This window comes from Tauraco erythrolophus, chromosome 13, assembly GCF_009769465.1.
Source record: "Tauraco erythrolophus isolate bTauEry1 chromosome 13, bTauEry1.pri, whole genome shotgun sequence".
Lineage (NCBI taxonomy): Eukaryota > Metazoa > Chordata > Aves > Musophagiformes > Musophagidae > Tauraco > Tauraco erythrolophus.
In genome coordinates this window covers 7,329,795-7,350,900 of record NC_141477.1, presented here as the reverse complement: position 1 = coordinate 7,350,900, position 21,106 = coordinate 7,329,795, and the positions used below count along the sequence as shown (strand labels likewise).

Genomic DNA, 21,106 nt, shown 5'->3' with positions numbered 1-21,106 from the left:
AAGTGCAAGGTCCTACATCTGGGTCATGGCAATCCCAGGCACAAATACAGACTGGGCGGAGAATGGATCGAGAGCAGCCCTGAGGAGAAGGACTTGGGAGTACTGGTGGACGAGAAGCTCAATATGAGCCGGCAATGTGCTCTTGCGGCCCAGAAGGCCAACCGCGTCCTGGGCTGCATCAAGAGGAGCGTGGCCAGCAGGTCGAGGGAGGTGATTCTCCCCCTCTACTCTGCCCTCGTGAGACCTCACTTGGAGTACTGCGTCCAGTTCTGGAGTCCCCAACATAAGAAGGACATGGACCAGTTGGAGAGGGTCCAGAGGAGGGCCATGAAGATGATAAGAGGGCTGGAGCACCTTTCCTATGAGGACAGGCTGAAAGAGTTGGGGCTCTTCAGCCTGGAGAAGAGGAGGCTCCGGGGTGACCTTATAGCGGTCTTCCAGTACCTCAAGAGGGCCTACAAGAAAGATGGGGAGAGGCTGTTCAGGAGGGCCAGTTGTGATAGGACAAGGGGTAATGGTTTTAAAATAGAGGGAGGTAGATTCAGGTTGGATATTAGGAAAAAATTTTTTACCATGAGAGTTGTAGAACACTGGAACAGGTTGCCCAGAGAGGTGGTGGATGCTCCATCCCTGGAGACATTCAAGGCCCGGTTGGATGAGGCCCTGAGCAACCTGATCTAGTTGGAGATATCCCTGTTCCTTGCAGGGGGGTTGGACTAGATGGCCTTTGAAGGTCCCTTCCAGCCCTAACGATTCTATGATTCTATGATACTGAGCAGCACAGACCATGTTTCAATCTAACCTGACAAGACAGTACTGGTTCAAGTTCTGTTCTTTCCAAGGTGTCACCCAAACAAGCACAGATGAGCTATCAAAGTCTCCTACCTGTAGTTATTCAAACACCTTTCCCAGGCACTATGATAGTTTAAAATGTTTAAAGCAGTAATAAAACCAGTAATTAGAGATCCTGCCAAGGAGGCCAAAGCACTTTGAGAAAAGACATACACAAGAATAGGGTCATTGTTTCACACTGAGTGTAATAATTTGCTGATGAATTAACAGCAACAATTCTAACAACTTTATGAAAGAAGAGCAATGCATTACCTTCTCTTCTTGGTGACAGAGGTACTACCTTGACAAACAGCTCATTCGTACACATTTGAACGAGAGGGATGAAAGTGTGCTACGTTTTTTTGATTTCCTTTATAAGCCTTCTGTCACTCAGTCTTCCTCATACACAGCCAATTGCTCCTTCTGAAATACGTTTAATGTAAGAATTTGCGATAGTGGGAACATGACATGACAGGAACACGCGACGTTCACCGATAGGGGGACCAAACCAGAGCGCTAAGAGTTTTTGGGTAAATGAAAAAATGAAAAGTAGAGATGCTTGGCACCTTGCAGGACAGATTGTCAAGGGGTTTTCTGCACTATTTTAGGTTGTTAAACCTCTGTGCTTTCACTACAGCCTGGTATTACTGCTAAGAGTTTCAATGACACAGCTGTTGGAGATTCTTTGCTTTCAATACTACTACAGAAGTTAACCCTATTTATGCCATTAGAAAATACTTAAGTGTCTAAATATTCTTTCAAGCTTCTTTATCACTGAAAGTTAGATTTGGACTCCAAAGCCCAAACAATTCTATCTGATAAGTATTCAGGTAAGTCTGGTAGAAACACACATTTTGAATTCAATGGAAATTTGTGTGTACCTCTACAGTACCTTCAATACACCAGTCAATGTATTCGTCCTGTGACAGAGTTCCTCAGCTTTAAAAAATTAAGTAGTAATTCCAGACTCCACTTTTGGGGGTCACAAGACTCACTGACACTGGTGCAACATGTGAGCTTTCACAGGACTGGTTATTAGGGTAGCACTTGTTTCAACCTGCTGCTGCATGTCCTGGATAGATGATTTCTTTTTCCTTTTTTTTTTTTTTTTTTTTAAATGGTAAAAGGAGAGCCAGACTCTGGGAATCTACAGCATAGAAGGAAGATGATTTGAAGACTTCATTTATACAAATAGTTTCATTCTTGGGTGTTTGAACCAATACATGTAGGACACAGATTTTAAGGAGGAACACAAAGATACTCCCAGTTTAGTACACTGAAGAGGTAAAGAATCAGACTAGATGACAGAATTTTTTTCAGATCCTAACTGACCAGACCACTAGGCACCACATAAGGCTGGGTCTCCCTTCTTTTATTTTCAACACAGCTATTTAACTTTTTTTTATTTATTTATTTTAAATCTGTAAGCCCAGTTCTGTCTCAACTGGCTGCTTTTCTGACAATCTGCAAAACACCCAGCTGGTGGAAAAGCTAACTCAGGCAATCAACTCAGCGAGTTACCCTAGTACGCTACGTAAAGGTATTTCTTTTTATGTGCTCAGTATTTGCAACAGCTTCTGTGATTCAAATGCTAAAAGTTTTGCCAGCTCCTGCCAACAGTCATGATAAACTCGTATCTTTGGTCTTCTTATGAAAAGCCCTAAAGTTGCAGCAAATTCATAAGCTACTTTTCCTCCTCATGCCCCTCTCTATCTCCATCTCTGTGTCATTGCTAACTTCATTTCTCCCTTGACCCTGGCTCCACAGAAACCCTTTCCACTGATCACCTCCTGCCTCAGCTACCCCCATCACTCCTTTATGGTCTTCATAAATCCACACTGCAGTAAAAAAATACATAGCCAGGTTATTATTACACTCCCGGAAACAGTGATAAATTATGCCCATAATATCCCCTCTTCCATTACATTTTTCAGCTTCCTCATGCTCTCCCAAGCCTTTTCAAAGCTAATTTTCTACCATTCAAAGTTTCACGGGATTTACTTTCTCCTGCCACTCCATCTCACTTTCTCCCCCTTGCATTCTCTTCCCAGCATCTCTTATTCCTTCCGCAAATCACAAAGCACTTGAAAGTTCATCCTTTACCATACAATGTGCAGTGAAATAAAACCCAGACACTTCAGTCCAAAAGGCACATATACAAAACCTCCCTGCCTCACTGCAAAGCTTCCTGCCATCCTCCACACCATTGACTTGAAATTGTGGTGGGCTTTTTTTTTTTAAAAAAAAACCTCTTATATTCCAAAAATCTACTCCTAACATTGTTCAGAAGTACCTAACCGATTTTTCTAGTCACACTCAAAGACTTGCAAAAGCATCTCACTTTTGACTGGAGGGCTTCTCAGATCAAGGGTGGAACAAGGACACAGATGGAACACCTGACAGGTCTTTTTCCTTACAATAATTCCGGTATGCCTCTTTTTCCTGAGTAGCTTCGAAGCAGTTTTGCTTATGTCCCAAATGGAGGAACAAATACAAATGCTAAACCCCTGAAAGTTGTCATGAAACAGAATCGACAACTTTTGCAGCCCTGCATAATCCTGCTCTCCATTCATTGTTGCCACTTAAGTGTCCTAAACAAGAACACCTACTGTTCTTGAACACACTACTAAGGTAAAATTGTGCTTTTTCCTTCTCCTGTCTTCTGTGCTGTTCTCTCCTTGTACATGAGTTACTGAATGAATATCCACAAAGCTTTCACTCCTTTCCATTGCCTACTACTTGGATACTCTGTATGAAAAGACTGTTATTTATACCAGTTTGTTACTCCCAGCATCCAGGAAATCATGTGATAGAAATTCCTCCCAAAGACACAATTATAAAAACAAAACTTGAAAACGAGTTTATGCACTGATATTTTGAAAAGAAGAAAAAACAACCTCAAACCAAACAAAATCAGCCCAAAACCCCTCTTCCAGCCAAAGATACCAAAGATGCAGCTTCCCAGTGGCCAAGTAACACAAGCCTGTAAGTTCAACAGGCCAGATACCAACCAAATTCCAACATTAAAATAGACTTATTGCTTGATCAGCCTCCCCGGCCAGGAGGTATCCTGACACTGGAACAGAAGATAAACAGGTCACACTTCATCTCAGAAATCTTTTCTCAGCTCCTGGGGCTGGCATTACAGTCTTTCTGCTGCTGTAGCCTTCCTGTTAGGTGATCAAGAGACTTGCAATTTGATCCCTCCTGACTTATTTCACTTTTACCACCTTTTATTGACTTCCACCAAAATCAACTAAAAAAAATAACATCCTTTCTTCAGAAAGCAAACGTGGGGCAGAGGGAAAAGAAGAGAAAAGAAAAGCAGCAAACGAAAGTCATTCCAGTTCTCCTTGCCCCATCACTGGAAAACAGCTATTTTTGGCAGACTCTGAGTGTTCAGTTGCTGGTATGCAAGATGAGAAGCAAACGTAAAGTAGAGCACATGACAAACCTGCACTGATTGTACATCAGTGTGGTTGCAGAGACCAACCTTCTATTTACAGCCAGAAGAAACATTACTTCAACATCTGCAGCAGCGGGTAGGAGGGAGCACCTGCACTATGTATTGGTCCCAAACAATTACAAATCACGATTCTCCCAGGAAATGCATACGCCTGCGATTCCCACCAATACTATAATTCCAAAAAATATTGCCACATCTTTATTTCACTAGAAAAGAGACTTTCAAGGTTCAGTTATTTCCAGCTCCACACCCCTTAAGAAGTGACAATGGCTTGCAGTGGCAATTGGCTCCATCACAGTTTCTTATTCTCTTGCAGCACTTGAAGGAACAAAGTATAAGCGACAGCAGTCGGTGCACTGCGTAGAACTACAATTAAAAAATTTAACATTTTCAAGGCAGCACTGTAGCACAGCTTGGGCAGATTGAGCTGCAAGAGCAACACAAGAAATTTGTATGTCTATTGAACACAAGAGATAACGGTACAGAAATTCACAGCAGATGTAAAATTCAAAGAAAAAACGTTTCTACGTAAGCAATTTGACAGTATACTGACGTGTGGAAGCAATTGAACAGACATTGCGGGCAGCACCAGTGAACTACACAGACATGCAAGGAGTGGGGGAATTAACAATAATAATAAAAAAAAGTGTACCACCTCCTTCAATTTTGATAATTCCTGAAAAAAGCAAAATCAGAAAGAAGCTCTGTCTCCACTTGTGTGTCTGCCGGGCCAGCAAGAGTGCGTTTGAGGCTGGACACGAGCAGGTGACATGTTGCAGATCACCTGGAGCTCATTCTGCTGCGCTCCCTTCTCCCACCCGCTGTCTTCCCTGTCCCTCTCCCGTTCAGCTTTCCTTTCTGGTTCTTTCAGACTTTCTTTTCATTGTATCTTTCTTATCTCATGCAAAACAACATTCTACACTTTTTGCCTTCATTTAACAAAAGCCAGAAACACTTCTAAAATTTGAGGAAAAAGTCACCTCATAGAGAAGAGGAAAAACTCTGAGGATCCAACACACAAAACTAAAAGAAAAATCAAACAAAACTCAATTAGCACAAATTACCACTGGATTTGCAAATACAGGCTATGGGGGGAAAATCAGAAGTCCTAAAAACTCTATAATTAAAACAAGTGTGTGAATAAAACCTATGAACCTCCTGGAACTGGAGAGCTCACAGCCGGAGGCTCTGCGAGGGGCGGTCGGGGCTGCCCCGGCTGCAGCGATGCCAGTGGTGCCTCTGGGAAAGCACTTTGGGGACAGGGAAGAACGCTGCCCGGCAAGGAAGAGTGAGGGGAAACGTGTGAGAAACAGCCACAGGGGTACCAGGGCCAGCAAAGAGGGACGGGAGGAGGTGCTCCAGCCCTGGAGCAGAGATTCCCCTGCAGCCCATGGGGAGACCACAGGGGAGCAGGTGGAGGACCCCAGGCTGGAGCAGCTGAGTGTTTGCTGAGGGAATCACAGCATGGAGAGCCCATGCTAGAGCAGATTTAGCCTGAAGGACTGCAGCTCATGGGAAGGACCCACACTGGTGCAGGGGAAAAGTGTGAGGACAAAGGAGTGGCAGAGGGGAACTCCTACGGACTGACCACAACCCCCATCCCTGCTGCACTGCTGGGGCAGATGGAGGAGGTACAGAGTTGGGAATGAAGGAGTAAAGTTGAGCCTAGAGAAAAGGAAGGGGAGTAGGGAAGGTGGTTTCGTTTTTATTTCTCAACATCCAACTCTATTTTAATCAGCAATAAATTAGTTTTTCACAAGTCGAGGTTGCTTTGCCCATTATGGTCTCCCTGGCTTTATCATCTTGACCCACAAGCTTTTCCATCTCCTTTTCTCACCCTGTCTTGTTAAGGATGGTGAACAATGGAGGGGCTGGGTGGGTGTCTAGCAGCTGGCCAAGGTCAACTCACCACATGAGTATTTTCCCTCTTGGCACAGTATGTTTTAAGGGGATGGAGGAGGAAGAAGATCAGAAGAAAAATTAAAAAAAAAAATAAAAAATCACATGGGTACCACTGCTGCTGCTGAAACCCCATATCTGTGTTGCCAGTACGGGCTGTTAAAGCTTACATGATCAGGTAGACAGAGGCTCACCAGAGCAGTACAGCAATGCTGTTGGATTCCTTACGCTGGCATCTACGAGTGATGCCGAGAGGTGAAGCAGTCATTTTACGAAAGCCAGCAAATGCACATGGACCACTCAGGCCAGATGAGGATTACACGATGCGTAAGTTTGATCTGATCCCATTAAGATGAAAGAAATTTGTCCTAACTCAGGTGATTACTGAAAGCATATGTATCAAAAATACCAAGTACTGGTTAAACAATTTATTTTTAAAGCAACCAACAAAGCTTTATGTCAATTATGTCAAGCCTCAGCTGAAAAACATCTAGAGATTACCTGGGCCACAGAACGCAGCAATCTCTACAAATATGCCTTCATTTCAGCTACAGCCACAACCACAGCTTCAAAGGTAACGAACCGCCACTAGTTCGGGTTTAGTCGATCTTGCACGGCGTACGCATGGTGCAACTCAGACCAACGGCAACTCAAGCCATTGCAATAGATGCTCTAATTATTCGAATAACGTAAGCAGTGTTCAATCCATGCCAGCCCTTTCTTCCTTTAGCACTGACCTTGCCTTATACATCACTCTCACAAAACTAATTAAGTGGAGAACGGTCTCACTTTACACTCTCTTCATGAAAAGAACTGATTTGTTACCTGCCTGAGGGTGCGATTCAAATTATTTTCGCCTTCATTTCTCTCAGCAAAACAATACAAATATTGAGCAAGAAACCAGACCAGACAATTCAGGGAAAGCCTTTAACCAAGTTAATACACGAAAAAAATAAAAATAATATTGTAAATAACATACTCTTTTAGTTGTTTCATTTTGGTTTTTAACATGTCTTTTCAGGTAAGCTTGGCCAAGACATGCTTTGGGAAAAGTCGGGAATTTTGTTAGGCTAACAGACATAGTTGAGTAAAGAAAAACAATGTTTGGGGCACACAGACCCTAGAGCCAGGCTCAACTAAAATGGGTCCAAGTGGCTAGGAAAGCTTCAGTCCCACAAAATAGATCTGAAACCACTGAACCTATAAGAGCATCCACAACCAAATCATACCAAAAACCATACACCTCTAATCTCAGGGTAATCAACAGAGCAGTTCCTCTCCGATATGCATTAACTCACAAAGATCTTGGTCTGAAAATACTTAGCTGTAGGTCATCTAGGATGGGAAGCTTGTTGTCCCAGATTTACAAATGTTTTGTTTGTATGCAGGATTGCCACACGTCTAGATTCACTGAGGATTTTACAAAAGCATGGATTCACTGCTTGCAGGGAAGAGGCTGGGGAACAGAATTCGCCACATCTTTGCTCCTGAGGAAGTGGTTTGTATAACTCTGGAGCCATCTCTTTTCCTAGACACACAATTGCAATAACATACAATGAGGAATAGAGGAAGAAAATTAACATTCATTTGACCCAAGACTACAGTGCAGCACAAAATTTCCAAAGCGTAGGGGTAAGACCAATGCCTTGCAGGAAATCACAGTAAATGGCACAAATACATTTAATGATAAGTCTCCAGCATATTGTGGGTGGCCACACACCAGAGATGCCAGAAGCCTGAGCCATACAAATTCTTATGCATCTGCTGTGGATGCTGGTACTCACTCCTTTGCAGCCCCCTGCAATGCTCTGTGGGGCTACTCAGCCCTCAGGCTTCATCTGCCTGGGAGTTTTTCTTCTGAAGATGAGATTTGGCATCTGCCAAGAAGCAACTATTAGTAAGTTTTCCTCCAGAAGCAAAAAAGATGACTATCTTTTACTACCTTCAGAACAACAAGTTCTTTGCCATGGAGAGCATCCATACAAGAACTGACAGTATCACAAAACCCAAAGTTTGGGTAAACCCTAAAAATACTGCCTTACTGAGGATTTCTTCAGCTAACACTGAAAACCATTACAGAGCATCAGCATGAACTTGCTGGCATCTTAATCTCAAAGGCCACTTCCATTTTTTAATTGCTGGTGGTTTACCAACAGATGTCAGGGACTACCGTCTTGGGATTTAGAGGGAAGGATATTTCTTTTCTAAATGTATCTTTTGTAAAGAGTTACTGTAGTTTGTGGAACCAAAACCAGTCACAGATAATGAGTCATAACAGGAGGTAGTTACTGTAAATATTCCAAGCATGGGCACATTAACAACCACCCACTAATCAGAGGCAATGCCACAGGCAGACACAGAGAACTCCCACTGGTGTCAATGGGAATTTTGAATGGATCAGGACCTCAGCCAAGAGCTGAGTATCTATTGTAACCTGCAGCATTAATATCCAGCATAGGGTGGGTCATGCTTCAGATTTTGGCTGTCGCTTTCCAGTGGGCGATGCAGGCATCTAGTCAAAGTGGATCTGCAATCTCGGATTTCAGGCAGGAGACACAGAGATTTCTAATGTGAAGTGAACAAAAAAACATTGAGTTTAACTACTCATTCCTTAGTGTCATTAAACATTTATGATACAAGTTCTGATGTGTAAGTCAATAGCACCAATTGACCACAATAAAACCCAATCTACTGCTGGCAAACATCCGCCTGAACGGAGACTCAAGTTTATATGTCAAATGGTGGCTGCTGGTGAAGTTTGCTGGAGCTTTTTGTCTGGGATGCAAAAGAATTGGCACCCAAACCTCTGATAAAATGACAAAGAAATGCCCTGTCTCCCACCTGAGCTGGCCAAGCAACAGATAAAGATGCTAGTACGGTGCTCCCTTCCCCCTTCTCCCACGGGTCTGCACTTGCTGCTAATTTTGATTCAGTGGACTCCGACCAAGACATGGTCAGCTTACATGTTGCCTCTGCACTGCTCCTCTTCAGTCCCTGAAGTAAGTTACTTTCTCATGATTCAGTACTATAGAAATATAACCGTTGAGATCAGCTTCTTTATTTTTGTCAGCTTTTCTACAGACCTTTCAATCATAAGCTGCACTATACTATATTCCCATAAAGCCAGGAAAAGCAGTAATAGATACCTCAAAATTCTGACTTCTATTTTTTCCTGCCAAGTGCTTTCTTTAAGTGCTTTGTTTTCTGCTGTCACTAAATTAGAATAGTACCTATGCTTCCAAAGTCTTCACCCTTACTGTCACTATTTCAATACATTCTTCTCGGCTCAGAAGTTATCAGCTTTGAAAATACTCCTCCTACTTTTCTTTCTAGAGAGGAAAATATACTCCGCATTTTCTCACTGCTTACGGCTGAGGTTATCAGACTTCAGGGCAAAGCTATCAAAGTTTCTTGCACTGAAAGCGTGGTGACAGGAAAAGACACACCCCCCCTCACATCTGCCTCGATGGGGAAGGCAGTCGTACGTAATCTGACCAGTAAAATGAAAAACAAACACAGATGAATCCATTCCTCAGATTTAGTTTCAGATTCTCTACTCCGTCCGTTGACTTTCCTTGGAGAAGCCACACAAATTGCAAAGCAGCCTCTGGAAAGAGTCTGGCTGTAACACCGGACAGCACAAGCTCTTTAAGGCCCAGATCCAAAGCACAAGGATTTCAGCAGATCCTGGCTCACTTTCTAATGCCCCATATTCTCCTACTGCCCCATGCCTCTCCTGCAAATAAAAGGTTATCAAGTATTTCACTCAAAATAGGTTGTGTTGATACAGACCCAAGGCTCACTGGGATCACTGAATATACTGCTCTCAAAGTGCAAAACAGAAGCTTTTTGAAGGAGAATTGGGGAAACTCGCCTGTCCTGCCACACACGTGGCTCTCTGCACACCAGCTACATGGCAGGAAAAGAACCCAACTGGTGGGAACTGCGTTGCTGCCAGTGGGAACGTACCTTGGGGTACTTCTTGAGCACATAACTAACCTCCATTGAAGAAGAGCTGTTACCGACCATCAGCCTACCACCACAGGATGCTGAGCTGTTGTTAGCCAGATCCTCATACTCCTGCTAATCCCAGAGAGAGCACGAAGTGGGAAGAGACAAGGGAACCTGCCCCATGCTTGAATCCAACAACACAGCAGGGACAAAGCTGCTCTCCGAAACAAGCTGCTTGCTACCACAAACAGCTACCATGCTTGAGCAGCAGTGCTGCCAATCTACCCTTGTGAGACAGCTTGGAGGCTACCTGGGCTCTCTAACACTCACACAGTTAAAAAAAAAAAAAAACGAAAACCCCCCAAAAATGTCATAATCTTATACATATATAGTCACAGTTAATGCAGCTTTTTGCAGAAAGTAAAGGCACACATCCCTGACTTCATTATGTTAATCCATACGCGTCATTTAGATTGGGACAGTTAATTCTCAAACATCCACAGCTAGTTTTAAATGCAGACAATTTTTGAGCAAAACAGTCATCACTGGGTTTTCTAGGCAGGACTTGTAAGTGGGGCCAACAAACTCCAAAGCGAGCACTTACTTTCCTCTTTGGCTTAAGAAAAAGGTGTGAAAAAACCTATTTTTAAAGAAATAGATTTGGGTCCTTCTGTTACACCTCCACTGACACCACCACAGGCTTTACAAGAAAAGGTAATTTAGCTGAAAATACCCGCTGCAAGATAGCAACTACTTGCACTGGATCGTGCTGATTCCTACCAAAATCCATAGTCTTCCAAGGTTCTGTATAAATCAGACTTTTCTACAAAGACCCACCTCAAAAGCTGGTTATAGAAAGTGCCATTCAAGAACTTAGACAAAGCAGCTCCTTAAATTAGGGCTGAACACGGCCCTCCCCAAGTTCTGTAGAGAACCAGGGCAAAATCTCATCTCATGCATGACCCCGTAATGCAGAAGAAAGCTTCAGGAGTGGAAAAGGCTGACACTATTCTCACTAACAAAGTACTCCACGTTTATTATGCAAATATAGCCCTGGGACACCTGCATTTACAGCAGGTATTGAAATTACATCGTATATCTTACAGAATGTGGGGTACATTAACGTATCACCACAATAAGCTACTCTCATCTGAAACTTGATTACACCGTTCTTTCAAAGAGTGGTTATCTAACTCAAAAACATACAGGCTTCTGTCAGGACTGAAGTACAGCCTGTGCCACAGTATAGCTGCAGAAATATGCAGGAAATGGCATCCCGTCCTTTCCAGATAAATGACTGTTTCATTGTATTAAAGAAAAAAAAAAAAAACCAACCAAAAACACAAGCCACACACATCACACAAAACCCAGCCTGTTTTTACTATGACCACATCCAAATTAAACATTCCCATTAAGAGTGATAATACTTAACAATCACCAAAAGAAAATTCAGGTGGTTCAGAGGAAAAGACATTTTGTATGTTAACCTACAACACAAGGGGCTGAAGAAGTTCATACAGCCTATACATTAACTTGCAAATACCACCTCCTTACCATCGTACCTGGACCCTTTTTAAAAGCGTACTTCACAGACCTTAACCATCCCTCACTTTTCTACAGAAGTACCAAACCACCTCATACATGTACCGGCTCCTCCTGCTACATCTAAAGCTGCCTCTCTACTTTGTGATAACGGGGAAAGTTTTTATACGAGCTTGAGGAGCGTACCAGCGTCTCCTGGAAGCAGAGTATCAGCATCAACTGTTTTCCTTGGGATTCTCAAAATATACACGTTCTGGTACACTGTCACCACAGGAATCAAAGCCTTGCGTCTAAGTCATTACTGACTCATTAAAAGCAGATACAAATGCCATTGCCCCAGTGTTCTGAAACACATGCATGTCCCAAAACCTATACACAGGCGATTTCAAACACGAAGTTAATACGTCATTAAAAACTTGTAGTCATAGCACAAAATGGAATATAGAAGTTTGATTTTGAAAACAAGCTTTCAAGCAAGTATAGCACAAGTACAGCACGTTCTTTTTGTGGAGGATTAGAATGCAGTTCTAAATCATGCAAAATAATTCCTCAGAAAGGCGGGAATCTTTTGTTCTGCATTGCTTAATAAATTATTTAAAGAGCATTTTAGTCAATAAGGTCACCATAAGAAAAATACTCAACATCAGAGAAAATAACGTAGAAACAAAAAAATATTTATTTAGAAAATGTAAGGTTTTGCAGTGCCTCTGAATGGTGAACTTTACTGTGTTGTCCTGAAAACTAGGAAAAAAAAATCTGATGAAAACGCTAAGATTTTGAACATACAGAACTGGAAAGACAGAGTTGGGGGGGAAAGAATATTAAGGAAAAGAAGTCTCAAAAATCTAGCATTAAACACGAACTTTCATAATCAAGAAACCAAAAAGTTTTTAAAAAATAATAGAAAGGATGAATTGTTTTGATTTGGACTTTCGGGCTCCTGAAAAAGTAAATGACAGGAAAGTGCCCATTACGTTTTCTAAAACTAGTAAAGAAGGAGCAGCTTTTTCCTCTTTCGGGGAGGCCAAGGTCATACCCTGCCCCCGGGTACTCCCCCAGCCCCCCACCCAGACGTACGTTTGAGAAGACAAATTTATCTACAAATACACAGGAAAGAACTACTTGCTGGAGAGATACCCAGCGCACACCCCCCAGCTACTTATCGAACGTACTCCTACCACCCCGAGCGCGGTTAACACCGCAGAGAGAGCTGCGCGGGGATGCGGAGCCCGTCCGAGACGGGGGGCAGAACCACCTGTGCATGCGCCCCCGCAGAGGGACACCCTGCGACCACCCCCGCAGCGGAGCACAGCACACACCACCCCCCCCGGCATGCACCCCTGGAGCGGGCACCCCGCCTCCTGCATGCCCCTAGCTGGTTGGGGCAGCCCCCCATGCCCCAGCCGGGGGGTCCGCATGCAACCCCCCCACACACACACCCCGGCCCCGGCGGGGCCCCGGCTCCGCGTCTCCATGGCGATGGCTCCCCGCTCCGCCGCCCCGGCACGCCTCGGCCGGGGCCGCCTGCAGCGCCGAGCACCCGCCTGGCCCGCGGCGGGGGAGGCGGCGCGGCCGAGCCGGCTCTCCCCGGCGGAGGTGTGTGTGTGTGTGGGGGGGAGCACTGACTTTCGCCGGTGCCGCATTGAGCCGGGCCCCCCCCCGCCCCGTGCCGGGGTGCCGGTGCAGCGCCCCGCAAGCCGGGCACCCGTTCCCCACCCGTGCCAGGGGAGGGGGTCCCCCGAGCTATGGACTTTCAGCGGAGCGGTGCCCCCCCACTCCCAGCCCGGTGAGGTCGGGCTGTCCGCGGTCGGGCCGGGGAACATGCTGTTTATCGGAGCGGCTGCGCCTGCCTTACCCTTGGAAGCATCTTTCTCTTCTTTGGGCTTGATCACCTTCCCGCTCATAGACCCCAGCTTGCGTGGGAAAATCCCCGGGAGCGTCGCGGATTCCGGCTGGACCCAAAGAACCCTCGGGCGAGAGGCAGCGTGCGTGCGTGTGGGGGATCCTCTACGCCGAAAAGGCAGAAATAACACCAACAGAAGGGGAGGGGAAAAAAAAAAAAAAAAAAATCAGGAGCCGGCGAGCTGCCCGCTCCCCGGCGCGGTGCCTCGGAGCCCGGCGGCGCCGCCGCGGTGCCTGCGGGAGGGGAGCGGGGCGGTGAGCGGGGGGCTCCGGCAGCCGCAGCACCGAGCCCCTGCGCCGCTCGCCGTGTCGGAGACAAAAGCGATTTTCCCTGTGTCTGCCTGGCCCCGGCCCCCTCCTTCCCCCCGCCTCCCCGGCTCTGCCTCGCCTCGCCTCCCCTCCCCAGGGCCAGGGAAGCGCAGCCGGTCCTGGAAGTCCCTCCGACCGGGGGGAGGAGGTACCGTGAGTTGGGGAGGGGGGACTTTGGTTGTTTGCTTGGGTGTGTTGGTTTTTATTATTTTTTTTCTCCTTTTCGCATCCTCCCTAATAATAACGGGATGGAGCAGCAGAGCTGCAGCCGCGGATGGGAGGAGGAGGACGCGAGTCCCCGGCACTGCAGAAGAGGCGGCAGATTTACGTTCGCCAGCAGCAAGGGGGGCTGGAGCTGCCCCCTCCAGCCCCGCCGGGGCCGCGCATCCCCTTCCCCATCACTCAGCCCGGACCCCCATGAAGCGGTACCAAGGGGGGGACAACGCGCATCCCTGCTGCCCTCCAGCCCCAGGATAGTGCCCCAGCGCCGGGCTGGAGGTGGCGCAGACCCGACTTGCCCTCCCTTTGGGGAGCCGCTCTCACCCCTCCAGTCCCACGAAGGGGAGGCTCGGTCCTGGGGTTGTGGCCTCCGGCATCGCCCGGTCCCGAGCCTGGCAGCCTGTTGCTGCCGTCGCGGGAGTGGGAAGAGCCGCGGGATACTGGGGAGGACCTGGAAGGAAAAGCGGAGCACTAGGCTCCCTTTAACCAGGGGACACGCAGAGCCGGCGCCGCTTCCCGCCCTGCTGCTCGGCCCCAGGGTGTAGGACGGCCTCTCCCCCCATCCCCCCCTCAGGGGGGTGGACGAAAGACCCCCCGCAAGAGCAGCCAAAGCTCCTCTCACCTGTGTGACAAAACTGCTTCCCCCCCCTACCCCTCCCCCTCGTTATTCTCGGCGGGGGTAAAAATCTCCTACGACCGGGTCCGCCGTCGGGGGAGGCAGCGCGGTTCGCGGCTGCCCATCCTGTGCCCACCGCGGGCTGCGCAGGGAGGGAGGGGGAAACCCGAAGCAGCCGGTGCCCCTTGGAGCCCGGCCCCGCCCAGCAGCGCCCAAAATAAAGCGCTGGGAAGGGCGAGCCGCGAAGTGCCTGGGGGAGCCCCTGGGTGAGGCAGCCAGACCCCCCCACCCCCCAAAGTGGCCTATTTGGAGGGGGGGACACGACGGACTCCTCCAACACCAGTAGGGAACAAGGCAGGGCGGATCCCCCCGGGGGAAGGCAATATGCTCAGGGCACGGCCCTCCCCGTGGCCTCTGAGCGCTCCTCCGCTTATCCTACCCCCAGGGCAGCAGGGGCAACTCGTCCGCAAATGTAGATCCCGCAACGCAGCAGCCACCGGGGCTGCGCGGCCGCTATTTTTAGCGGAGCCGAATTCCTCCCCCTTCACCCTCCCTTGCTCCAGCCCAGCGCCGGGGACAGCTGAAGGCAGATCGGTTTACCGCGGCCGGTGGGGTCCCGACATCGCTCCTGCCCCGAGGGAGAGGTGGCTGGGCTGCCAGGAAAGGGGGCATCACCTGGCAAACGAGGTAATGAGCCACAAGCTGGCCCGCAGCGTGGGGTAAAGTCCTCATTCCCACCTCACTCAGGTGGCTGGAGATCAGGTGTGATTAGGAAAATCAGGGCTGTTTAAGCTAAGACTGAAGAGATGGGATCAAAGCTGCCACGTGGAAGACCTTTATGCTTGGACTTGTTAAATGATTTTCCCCTAAGAAACGTACAAAGCACAAAACTGAACCTCAAGTCCTCGAGCAGAGCTCCTCCAGTCCTCCATGCATCTGTCTGCACCGTGAACAACCTCTGCTGTTTCTGGAACCAAGGAGTTGTCCTGGCAGGGTCAGCTTTGCTTCATTGAGATTGAGTCAGCCCTCTGATGATAGTGGACTTAGGGTGCTCTCAATATAAAGCTGTTTTACTTGAGCCTTTCTGTGACTTTTAACACTTCAGAGACCTGCCAGGAGAATCAAAAACTTGAGCTTTCTCTTGGCTATTTCTCTCCAGTCAAATTTGGACCACTGAAACCGAAGAACTGGAAGCAGAGAAGTGGGGAAGGAGAGATTCTGCAATTCAGCCAAGCCAGTGTTGTCAGAAGTAGCAAGTGAGCCCCAGGAAGGAGATTTCAGCTGTCCAACTCACCTAGACCCTGCTTTTCAAAGGCAGTTGTAGTGACTTTGCCGGGAGTTACACAATTCCCACTTCTGGTCAGAGATCTTTCCAGCACCAGAGGCCACCGATAAATGCTGTGCTTAGTACTGACAGTGAACTTGCCTTGTGTGAGCTGTTCTCACCTTTACCAGGAGATCTGCCGGATTTTACAGGAGCAGTTATTACATTGACCAAATGAGGCCTCTACACTCAAACTAAACATTGGAAGGTGGCAGCAGCTCAGCATGTTGCACAGAAACTGTACCTACTTGTGAGCAGAGAGAGCTTACCCTGCCCTTTTGCAGCGAGTTCGTTTTTCCCCTTACTAGTTTGCAAGGCTTAGAAGTGTCAATTAAAACAGTAATAAAATATGATGTTATGCATACAAAATGTAAGGGGATTTGCATGAGGGCTTATTGCAGCCTGGGTACAGTTTGCACAGCCTTTACTTTTAAAGCTACCTTGATGGCTCAAGTATTCTAGTGGAGAGGGTATTATTTGGGGCTGGGACACTGACTTAAGTCTGCAGATTCCCTCATTGATTCCTTGCCTTGGTGTGAGCATCTCTGGATCTGGGGTAAATCACGTAAGGTCTGGCTTCGCAATAAAATTTATTAACTCACAAATATTTAAACACTAACTTGAGCCTTATTACCTCTGTACATCCCTTTCCCAACTGTAGTTGGGAGAAGTGTCACCTCATTGCTTTACAGCTATAATACTGGAAGCTGAGAAGCACTCGGATGCTGCAGTGGCAGAACTGATACACCACAAGCTACATACCGCAGCCAGGCTTGTGCAGAAACGTACCTATATGTGGCTCTGACACGGAGCTCGTACCTCTCACTGACACCATTCTCTGGGTTTCTGAATTGGAAACGACTTCTGCACCTCCAGATAAATCAGATACATGGAGGAAGAAGATTTAGTGACGAATACAAAGTCTGATGTGTCCCCTGCAAATGCTGTTTAGGTGTTCCCTCTCCACCTGAGTGGCTTAGAAGGGTTGAAATTCAAGACCTCCTTTGGTGGGAGGAGCATGATTTAAAATCAAATACAGTAAACTGCTCTAATTACACACTTTTCGTGCTCCTCCCAAGATTGTGGTGGAGTCATCTAAGCCCAGTGGCAACAAGCCAGCAAGGCAGCACGAAGGGTTGAAGCATCATCTATACCCTTTTATGGTTCCTGAACTCTGCTGCCCAGAGGGACAGACGGGATTGCCCCAAGCACAGCAAGGTCTCGCAAGCTCCAAGTGTGAAGTGAAACATGAGGCTTTCGCAGCCGAGAGCCACTCGCAGCGGATCATATTTGGGCTCTGCGAATACTTGCGGCTCAGGGCCGCTCTCTGGAAACAGGCACGGCAGAGCTGACGTGCTGCACAGAGCTGTGCCTCCGCTGAGGGTATTTATTCCCCTAGAAACATCTCCCAGAAGGTTCTGACTTGGCACAGGCTTGGAGAAGTTGGGTATCATTTACAATTTGAAATTGTAAACTCTAAGTGCCTTTATACAACACCACTATTGCTGCTTAATGTCCAATAGCTGTACGGTTTGTCCATAAAAAAAAAACCAACCTCAAGTCATGAACATGCTTTTCCTATCCTCGTAAAATATCTATAGAGACACATATCCCCTGAGGAATTCTGGAACTCACATAGATACAGTAGCAGCATTGCTCCTCAGTGTAATTTTTCCTTGGTTCTTTGGCTTATTCTCAAGTTGAAATCTTCTCTGTTCGTCAGGCAGTGGTTTGTAAAGGGTCCAGATTCTGCTCCTTTATGTAGCAGGAATTTCACATTATGCCTTTAAAGCAGTCCAGCAAGTTTAAATTAGCTTTGTCATGATGGTTCCTGATATATTCCCAGTTAAATCTGAAGCAAAACTCTCCCTGCATTCCAGTGGAGCAGGATTAGGCCTTAAATTTCTGTTTCCAGACATGGCAAAGTATCACGAATACAAGTACTTATTCCTCATTTCAAACTATATTTTTATATTCATACTGGCATCTAGAGGTATCTATTGCATTATGACAAAATAAGTAAACGATTAAGTGGCCATGTCTAAAGTTTTGTTGCCACTGTTTTGTAATGATGCCTATAAAACTGGTCCAAATAAATCCATCTCACATCTCCTTATTACCTGGCCTGCCACTACTTTGATTGGCATGCTAGGACACATTTCTTTACTACCAGTTGTGTGTTTTAACAAAAACCACAAAGGTTTACAGATGAAATTAACACTAAATACAGGGCTAAAGCACAGCCTCTTCTCTAGCAGGCACATCCTTGTTTTACCGGATGTTTAATTTAGACCCCATCTTATTTTTGCCATTCCTATTCCTACGCAGCCTTAAAAGCTACACAGAAGATCTTTTTTTGGCAGACAGCTTGCTGTGCAGAATCTTCCTCTTTTTGATTGCCAAAACCCAACTGCTATATGCAAATAGAGTTCCAGCTAATGGATAGTATGGAGATTGCAGATTAATTTTTCTAAATAATTCAGTCTGATAAACAGCGAAGCCTTAAGCAGACGCTAGTGGAAAGGGGTAATGATCGTATTCACATAGTGAATCTCTCACCTATTTACTGTGAATCATTTAAATTAAAATTAATGGACATCAAGCATTCTGTGCTGCGACCCTGGCATTCTGGATTGCTTCTCTGGGCTGGGAAATGTGCTCAGCGCCTGGGAGCTGGAACATCTCACATTGCAATGCAATGATCCCTCTGGCTGATCAAACTTTGTGAACTGCAAAGCAAATCCTGCTCAAGGCTGCTGGGTCCAGCACCACACTGATGTGAGGCCTTTAGTGCTGGAGATCAAAGTCTTCCAGATTATTGAAAGTCTAAAATAGATCAGTCTTGCAGATCTTTTCTCTCTGCAGTTTAGCTCATTTGCTAAACTAGATTGATCATAGTTCACAAAGGCATGCATTTCTGTAATAGAGTATGGGATTAGTTTTGGTGTCTGAGTAAAAAATAAATAATTCCTCTTACATTCCTTAATTCCTCTAGAAAAACCTACAAAATAGTGGTTTAATGTACAAAGACTATACTTCACATGCAATCTTAGAACTGAGGAACAAACTCAATTTAAACAAAGTTTTTACTTGGTAGCTTTTGATTTTGTTTTTGTTTTCCACTCCACCTACAGACTGAACTTTTGCAGGTGGAGTGAAAAAAAACCCCAAGGAAAGCATTCAGTACCCAGACTGAAACCAGGTGCCTTGATGTCAGAACAGATTTTTGCCCAAGGTCCCTTCTCCAGAGCTGGCGAGAGGTTTGTTACAAAAAGCATAAAGATGAAATACCCGGGAGTGGTTCTTCTGCTATTCATAGCACAAGTCAAAAGGCAAAAGTGGTCCCACACCCGTCATGAACACAGTAACAAGAAGCACAAATCAAACTATGGCCATTGCTCGCTACTTGTCACTGTTTAAAGTAAGAGGAAAATGCACTTCTTCACAGAGCCCTTCATCCTGCACATTACAGCTTTCCCTTTACAACTCCTTCTGCTACTTGGTCAAGTCTTAAAACTGGAAAGGTTTTGAAGTCGAGGTGGAACGGGAGCTTTGATGGGAGCTTTGATGTTTGACTCCACCAAGCTGCAGACTGGCAGTGGCAGCTGATCTCGCTCCGGCCTTTGTGGAGCTGAGAGAAAACAGTATTTGAAGAACAGGCTGGGGAGGCAAAACGTGTACGATACCAAATCTGGGCCTGAAATCCAGAGCTAAACTCAGATGGGCATCAAGTCCCAGTGTGATGGAAGACCTGATGTTAGAAACCTTGGGCCACCTCAGTAATAGGCAGGCAAGTGCTGTGATGAGCTTTAGGTGATTGATCTGAGCCTTCCCTGGAGTTACACCAGAATTTCAGACACAGAAAGCTAATAGAGCAACAGCAAGAAAAAGAACACACAGCAATATTTGAAAGGAAACTTGCCAACTATACCTCTAATGTTGTTACAGGCTTGCACATGAAGTGATATCATAGGATAACATTGTTTCATGCCTGACTTTTTCCTTAGGTGTGGTAAAAATGAATCACTATTTGATTTTTACAAGCCTGAGAGACAGAGAGAGGAACGTAATGGTTAGTTTTTCAGACCTATTTTGAGGCTTAAAGAAATCTAAAAAAACAGTTATGCTTAAAGTTCAGAGTGGATCCTTGAAGGAATAATGGAAAGGCATTAAATTAGTTCAAGAAACTTGTCTTAAAAGAAAGTTCTAAGTGTTGCAAGAAGCCTACAGTGCATAAGGCAAGATATTTTCTGTTAGTTTGAACATGCTCTTATGCACCAAGCAGCGCTGGAATCGTATAGCCACAACAATAAGTTGCTTTATTCTATCATGAACCTATTACCCCTCTGCTACTTTCTGTTCCTTTCCTGCACAACGTTGTCTTCCCCTTTAAACCTCTATGTGGTTCATCCCAGATGCCTCAGTTCTCTTTAACTCGCAGCAATTTTAAGCTGCATCTGACGGATTTTTTCTAGCATTTCCTTCTCTAAGACGTGAGCTAGGCTCAGTGCTCATCCAGGATCGGAAGGTGAAGCTCACCCATGTTACACTGAGCATTTATGCCCTGTTTCTCCCGTTTCCTCTGGGCACAGCACTATGGTCACGCCATGCGGCTCTGAGACTTCCCGTTCGTTTCCAACCGAGCTGAATTTGTAGCTGCCTCATAAACCTCTCACATGTCTTAATCAGATGGCAGCTGATATTTCTCATGTGTCAACCACATTTTAATCTGAATGACATGTGCTGTGCCATGAGTGAGCACAAGCAAAGAAAAGAGAAAGTCTTTTCCCTTTTGTTTTTATAGATGTGCTTGAGACCTCATGACCTGCTAAATTCCCATAGCACAAGGTGGCTGGCTGTGACAGTGGTCTAGTAGCTCGCTTGATCTTTGAGGAGAAGCAAAGCTTTAGCTCTGAAAGTCAAGTATTGCATGACCTGGCAACTTTTTTTTACACAGCAGAGTTCAGCTGAGTTGGGGGATTTGGATTTGTTCGAGACAGAGCATGTAGCTACAGCCTTCCTCCTTCAAACTGGCAGCAAGTGCAGG

General features: G+C 46.1%; 1 protein-coding gene across 2 annotated transcripts in view; it reads right to left on the bottom strand.

Moving 5' to 3' along the window:
• The window catches only part of FGF13 (fibroblast growth factor 13), a 329,179-nt gene that overhangs the window by 245,815 nt on the left and 62,258 nt on the right, over positions 1 to 21,106 (bottom strand). Inside the window, exon 1 of one of the 2 annotated variants that reach the window (XM_086619400.1) lies at positions 13,545 to 14,038. The exons of the other annotated variant lie outside the window; for it this stretch is intronic. Within the exon in view, the coding sequence (XP_086475526.1) occupies positions 13,545 to 13,593 (49 nt within the window). The 5' untranslated portion in view covers positions 13,594 to 14,038. Of the gene's footprint in view, positions 1 to 13,544; positions 14,039 to 21,106 lie in introns of those variants that run through there. 2 annotated transcript variants of the gene reach the window in all.